The sequence below is a fragment of the Lolium rigidum genome, chromosome 7 (genome assembly GCF_022539505.1).
Source record: "Lolium rigidum isolate FL_2022 chromosome 7, APGP_CSIRO_Lrig_0.1, whole genome shotgun sequence".
Lineage (NCBI taxonomy): Eukaryota > Viridiplantae > Streptophyta > Magnoliopsida > Poales > Poaceae > Lolium > Lolium rigidum.
The window spans coordinates 79,026,821-79,034,558 of NC_061514.1; the positions used below are offsets into that span (position 1 = coordinate 79,026,821).

Below are 7,738 nucleotides of genomic sequence, written 5' to 3' on the forward strand. Positions count from 1 at the left end.
CGAGAAATTCACCGGAGTTGAAGAAGTAGTAGTTCATACTTTAGGTTCTTAGAGCACCCCATCAATTTCATTCCATATGGAGGTTTGTTCCTAGCCGGAACATGACGATACACCGGCCGCTAGACTCCTAGCCGACGTCCACCATACGTTTCATCTAGTACCTTAGCTGGAGTCCCACTATATTATTTGAGCACCTCACACGGTCTATATAGTCTACACATGACATAGGGTCGTTACCCGCTTCCGTTCCGGGGACTGAACAATGGATACATCGTGCGTGCCTTGAGGTTATTAGCCTATCGGTTGGTGATCACAAGCCTCCATCACCTACAAATCTCTTTACCGGGAAACAAAACCGCGACAATAGGGCAGTTATAAGTAGGATGTACATAACTTGGAGAGACATCCGGGGTGTCTCAGATCTCAAATGTGCCCTCCAACTCAAGCTGCCCCCCGGCAGCCTCCTCTTCCTCGTCGGCAACGTATAGATACGGGTTCCGTTCCACCGGCTGAAAGTTATAGAAGACAAACACGTAGAAGGCCAGGCTGGCCATCTCGACGGAGACGTTGACGACCCACTGGTACCTGTAGCTGAGGACGGCGGCGAAGGCCGAAACGGCGATCCGGGTGAAGTAGAGGTAGCCGACGACGACGAGGTAGAACTGCTTGAAGAGGGTGAGCTTCTTGAGGTTCCTTGCCGCCTTGCCGTCCGTCTTGGACGCCTCCCGCAGGTTGCGGATAGACCAGATGATGGGGAAGAAAACGGCGCAGCAGCAGACGACGTCCACCAGCAGGAAGATCTGGTTCCACGCCAGCCAGTCCCGCCCTGCCGGCCCCGTCTCCCCGATCATCGCCGACGCGATGTTCTCGATCACTTGCAGCGGTATGATGATCATCAGCACGTTCCTCTCACGATCCTGCATTCTCCATCGACCCATCGGTTGGGTGTTACGCGCGAATATGTGGCCGCCTTTGATGGTATAATGCACGTACGGGCACGGACCTGGAGGTATGGCTTTAGGAAGGACCAGCCGGTGCCGATGAGCACGATGACGGTGAAGAGGAGGATGCCCTTGAAGAAGCCGAAGACGTAGAAGGCGACGTCCCAGCCATGCGCCGTGCCGGTGCGCTCCACATACCACGAGTCCTCGGCGGCGCACGCCAGCTTGAGAGCCTTGAACAGCAGAAGCGCGCCCATCACGGCGTGGATCCGCTCCGCCGTGGCGCGCTGCCTGACGCAGACGAACAACCACGCCGCCAGGAACGCGAAGTAGACGGCGGACGCCACGGCGAAGATCCCCGGCAGCGGGAGCAGGCCGACGGGCAGGTAGTCCCTCCCGTTGCCGCCTACGAGGTTGTACATCTCGGTGCGCACGTCCATGGTGACCTCCACGCCGTCCTGGCAGCTGCTGAAAAGCACCGTGTACTGGTCGGCCGCGGGGATGGTCACGGTGCCCTTGCCTTTGCCGTCGGGCCCGACGTCCTTGAGCCGGAAGAGCGGCATCACGTACTCGCTGGTGAGCGGGCAGAAGGCGGCGCCGGTCTCCTCGGCGTACTCGGACTCGTTGGTGATCTTGAAGAAGAGTGTGTTGGAGATGAGCATGAAGCCCATGAGCCCCGGGTCCACGGCCTGGAGCTGGGAGCCCTCGGGGACGCTCCATGACACATCGGACACGGACACCTCCGCGACGCCGCCGGGCTTGAAGCCGAACTCCTCGAACAGAATCACCGGCCGCGAGTCCGACGCGATCGGCGTCGTCTTGATCTCGCCGTGGGCCACATGGAGGAGCTGGAGGGCGACGAGGAGGACGGCGAGGAAGACGGACGACGCGGCCATCGAGGGACCGATCGAGCAATGCTACGTAGTACGAAAGTTCCGGTCCGTTTCACGGCATTCGAGGAATAGGCTCCGGCCGGTTCGATTGGCGTGGCGTGTTTTCGGGGTGGCCACGAGAGAGCCGGTAGAGAAATTGAGAGCGCGGGTGAGTCGTCAAAGTCCACAAACTAAAACACCTTTTCTGCTATTTTCTCCATGGCCACAGAGATGACATGAATGGACGAGCAATGCTATAGGTATGATATTTTTCATCCGATTTTTGTACGACTCGTACTCACACATGCATTTACTTGTACCAGCAGAAGAATTAAGGGTGTTTTTGGTACGCTAGCCTTGAAATTTACGCCCCTGGGTCAGGCTTAGCGGATGTTACCCGTTTTGAAACGAGCTACCGATCGAGCAAAATTAGCATTTTGTTTGGTGGTTTGGACTGATTCCATGAATACCCAAGTGCCACTTTGTTTGATTGCCTGAAAAATCCTTGTCACGATACAGGAGTTTGGTTGCCACCTTATTACTATTTTGGGTACACATAAAGGTATGCACTCACCACTTTTAAATATGGTGAGGTTACCATAGCATATCACGCATCAAAGAGCCATTAGAAGCATACTACATATCATACATTTAATAGAGTACTTTGTAAGTTTGAAGTACCTAACTACATGCAATAGACATGCCCTTGAGCCTACTAAATACACAAGGGGCCCACATCCCTGTCATAAAAGACATGTTCTAAGCCTCTACAGACCAACCACATTAGCAAAACCATGATGTTCTAGGCCTCTACATGCCAGCATTACAAAGACAATATCATCAACTGAGTGAAGGCGTCAACACTTTCATCATACGACAAGCAAGATCAAGCTCCACGGCACGTGCCCATGCTTGTTACATCCTCAGACAACCATGTACATCTCCACCTAGAAGCCATCGTTCTTGTAATTGCAAACGAGCTTGGTGCCGACGGCCATGGCGGATTTCAGGGCGAAATTGCTCCGGCCTTTGAAGAAGGCGACCTTGTCACCCTTCGCCCGGCAGCTGCACCCTGTTCTTGCACAACTTGCCCAAAAGGATCGGCTTCTTCACCGGAGGGCTATTAACCTTGAGCTTGAACTTGGTCGATAGCAACGGATCCACGGTAAGCAGAATGCTCGGAGCCCTCGGGGCAGAGTCAACGAGTTGCATGAAAAAGGCTAGAACCTTGTCCTACAGATGGTGCCCTAGGCCAAGAGGACGCCTGTGATGGGAGGCCGTTGCCAGCTTGTCGTTGGAAGCCGTCAGGGCTGGATTTTCAGTTTGGCTTCCACCATAGGGTGATATGTGTGAACTCCCACGACGGTCCATCCTGGAAGTTCAACAAGTACTCTTAGCCAGTTCCGCATAATGCAAATGCAGATGGCAAATGACAATGTACATTGTGATCGGGTGGCTTACATTGTCACCATGTCGGTTACAATGTCACTAGAACAAGACCCTCCCTAAAGCAATGCTTTTAGTTTAGATTAGAAATGTTCAAATATGAAAATGTTTAAATCTGAAAAATGGTAGGTCGTTGTTACCGCTCCCAGATTTAAACATTTTCATATTTTCATACCCCCCCCCCCCGCGGTATGGTCCGGCCTGGTCAGCCCAGTTCGCGGTATTTTTTTCTATTTCCTTTCCTCATTTTTTGTTTTTTGTTTTCTTCTTCTTTTCTATTCTTTTTTTCAGATTCCAAAATTATTAATATTTCAAAAAATGTTTATATTTTAAAATTGCTAATATTTTCAGAAAATCATATTCGAAAAAATGTTCATATTTAAAAATATTTGGATTATAAAAAATCATTTTTTAAAATTATTCAAATCTAAAAAAATCAATTTAAATAACATTCAAATTTAAAAAATGCTCAATATCAAAAAATGTTCGATCTCAAAAAATGTTCAATTTCTAAAAATCTTCACATTTTTAAAATTGTTTGAATTTATAAAATATTCACATTTTTTTAAAACGTCCACATTGTGAAAAATGTTCATTTATTTTCGAAAATATTCAAACTTCAATAAAGAAACAGAAAAAATAAAAGAAACAAACAGGAAATGAAAAAAGATTCTGTCTTGTTGGGCCGCAGTCCAATAGACCGCCGCGGAGCACGCCTGGGTGTGCCGCACCGGTCGGCGCATAGCAGCGCCCAGCGGGAAATAGGATTTACCCGATGGCGGAATAGATCGGCTATGCCTGCTAGACCGATAGGCCGGGCTGGCCATTTGTTCTAACAGTCGTTGCATATGGGTTAATCTCTTTGTTTTGGGCCGTGGAGGTACATATTCTCCTCCTGACTCTCCACAGGACCACACATGTTCTCTTTCTCCATTATGGAAGTACAGAATTTCCTTGTACTTTGCAGGCACCAGCACTCGTGGCTTTGTTTGTGTACCAACTGAACTGAATAGTGAGTGAGTGCAATTTCAACAGTTCAAGGCCGATCTCTGTCGATGCAAGATTCCGGCCCCTCTTTACGCAAAGAGAATGGACTCGTGGACGGAGCAACCAGCTGCGTACAAAGGCGAACTGATTCCACCATTTGCTCCACATTTTCATGTTGCCTATAGCTAGCCAGCATCGCATGTGAACCACACTGTGCCCAAGAACATGGTGCGTAACGTTAGTCACTACTCACTAGAAGAGAATGTCCACCCCATGGCTGGTAGGAGTTGTTTTCTATCATTTTTTTTTTTTTTGCTTTGCCTACATAAATTAATAGAGGTAAAAGCGGCAAGCACAAGAAAAAAATTAGAGGGGTTGTACTCATTTTAGCTGGCTAATTTGTAGTTTCCCTTCACAAAAAACGTTGGCTTGGTAATGTCAGCGACACCTTAAATGACGATAGAAAGTGTGCTTTGTTAAATATAATTGTCTAGTCTCTTTCATAAGATTGGTCTTATGGTTGAACTGGCCAGAGCATGCAATCCACATGGTTTCAGACCTACGAGGTCCTGAGATCAAATCCTAACCAACGCAATATTTAAAATAAATATTTGCAGCCTCGCAAAAAATAATTCACGTCTAAGGCCCGTGCGAGATATAAAAAAAGTCCCATGGGCCTAGACATGAGGGAGGTCTTGAATATAATTGCCTAGTCATCTCTTCCATCAGATCGATCTTATGGTTGAACTGGCTAGAGCATGCAATTCCACATGCTCAACATCTGGTCAACATCCTTAAAAACGGGAATGATAATATCAACAATCGTAAAAACTCCGTGGGTACGACATAAGCACATGTTATCAAGAGAATACACGGAGAATGGAGTGTATCGTATAGATCCTTACACCATACCTACATATGCCACGTGCATTTTCAATATGATTTATTAAATTTATGGGAGAACAACAACTATTTCTCTTTGCAAAAAAAGTACTAAGCAAGTCACAGAACTTTGTTCCGCGCGGGTTACACCTTTTAAACATGAAAAAGGTCATATTTGCAATTGTTGAATTATGTTGTGATAAAATTATCCGATCATCTAGTGTGAATAATTAGTATCTTGTGTGACAATAAGGTTTATAATTGGACTTACTTGTATTTTTTAAACTAAAGAATTGCACATACCGCGAGGAATGAATATATGTTCTCTTAAGTTTTTCTACTCGAAGAAAAAATATTAGTTTCCTTTCCAGATTATACTAAAATCAATAACCAAACAACCTAAAAATGTGGTTGCCTAAGCAGGTTTTGAAATATTTGCTCCAATTGGCCGCCCTGAAAATAAAAAAACTAAGCAACCCTGCCTTCTCACTGAATCAATCTAGTTAGTGCGGTGACCCAGCATACCACTGCATGTTGTAGTATACAAGTCATTGATATGATCTTTGTGAAGGGGCTTCCTCACAAATTGCCATATCCCTCAGAGTGGTACAACAGAAACATTGCAGGTCATAACACTCCATACTTTATTACAAACATTGTCTTAACAAGTTGGTATTCTCACAGGTCCTATGAGAACACCCTAAGATACTACTAAAGTACAATTACAACTCATACTAAAGATGAAAGAGCTCAACAACTTATTTAGGTAAGTTCTACGTTGCTCGGCTCTATGATACTAGGGTATGTCACTACTCCTCCACCTCCGTGTCATCTGGTCCGTAGACTATCCCATAGTCTACGCCTTCCACTCCGCCGGTAAGATCAGGTTCTTCGTAGACCAGCTCGTAGCTTCCTTCTGGTACTCCATCGTTGATAGCCTCCACTTCCGGATCACAGTCTAGCAAGGGTGTCGAAAGAAAGTGAGTACATAGGTACTCAGCAAGTTCTAAAAGAATAAAAGGTGTTTGATGCACTAGCTACGACCATTGATCAGGAAATCGCAGGTCAATGCATGTTTTGAAAACATTTCTTCAAAAGGTTGCTTTTATTATGAAAACTATGCCCGTCGCCTTCACAGGTTGACCGTAACTTCGTGGAGTTCCTTTCCCGCCGCGTTCGTAGCTCCCTTCCCGAACAAGGAGTGACAGCCACAATTTGATACACTCGCAGAGGTGCGTTACTTTTCCCACAAGAGATCTCACCCTTTTTGCCATCCGCAGGACTTGCCCCCGTTCACACTTCCTTTGGTGTGAGGCCAGGTATAAAGATCCAAGCCCACACCGCCTTCTCCGCGACCGCAAACCCACCCTTTTGTCCGACCGTACACCTCCGCAGACTTCCCCGATAATACGGCTTTACTCATGGTGTACTCCGGACAATCCCTCATAGATCGTTGAGCTTATCATCACTAATGGATGGGGATTTAAAAGGATTTCCCAACCTATTGCGGTAGTAGCCTCCAAGACCCCACCAGCTCTCCGATCCGTTGGCGTGCGTAAGGGAAAAGATACAGACTGGCTTTTCCAGCAGCCATTATAGATCTCATGGTCAACGCGGTTTGTACGGCGCTAGAATCACTCGGACGGCATTGGTAATTAATCCTAGGGTGATATAACCCATTGCAATGGAACCTCCACCATATCAACACATACCATGGTTCCATTGCCATCCACATAGTCATATTCATAGTTGGAAAATAACATTTCATTTGCGATGCAGGAATGATAAGTATATAGCTTTGCATTAAAGTAGTAGAAAATAATCAAGTTGACATGAGCAAGGGTGAACTTGCCTGTGGACCGCGAGATAGTGCAGCTTCAATGCGCTTGATGGAACCTGGACCTCGGGTTCTGTAAGAAGCATCATTGTCCGGTAAGGACAATGTTATAAAAATCCAAGTAATGCAATCATGGATGTATTATTTTATGTTGAATCCCTTTATCCCATTGAGTTATTACAATTTAGGGTTGTATTTAAGATTTATGTCTTTGACGGTAATTTACAATTGATTTAAAAGTATTAATCATTGTAATTCACACAAAGTACAACAATTCAAAGTAAAATGATTTTACTTGATAATTACCTTAGTCATTCCAAAATAATTTGAAATTATAGAGTTACCTCTATAGTTTTTGGAATAAAAAGAAATATAGTAGTTTTCTGGGAAAAATTCCCTTGTTCAAAAGAAATGACTTGGAATAATAGAATCTCATTTTGAAATGTTGGAAAATAAGTATTTGAACTTATTTGAGATTTTTCCTTGAATTTTAAATACAAGGAAATAATAATTTAAATTCCAAGTTATTATTTAAATTCTGAAAATTCATAATTTTGAATTTGTTCCATAAATTCCATTTCATATTTTATTCTGGTTAAGATTTATTTTTCATTTATAAATCCAATTTTTATTGGATTTTTAGAGTTGTTTATGATTTATAAAAATTTGGTAAAGTTTTGGTCTTTTATTAAATGTAAAATGACCAAAATACCCCCGGACCCCTATTGGGCCCAACCCAATTAAACTAACCCAGTGGACGGCCCAAATAGGCT

At 44.9% G+C, this 7,738-nt stretch overlaps 1 protein-coding gene across 1 annotated transcript; it reads right to left on the reverse strand.

Annotated features, from left to right (window-relative positions):
• Window positions 1-416: 416 nt before the first annotated feature.
• On the reverse strand, window positions 417-1,837 carry LOC124671577 (protein CANDIDATE G-PROTEIN COUPLED RECEPTOR 7-like). Its single transcript, XM_047207935.1, has 2 exons — window positions 1,004-1,837; window positions 417-917 (listed from the first exon to the last, which is right to left on the reverse strand). The coding sequence occupies exons 1-2, from the start codon at window positions 1,835-1,837 to the stop codon at window positions 417-419; spliced, it is 1,335 nt and encodes a 444-aa protein (XP_047063891.1).
• Window positions 1,838-7,738: the final 5,901 nt, after the last annotated feature.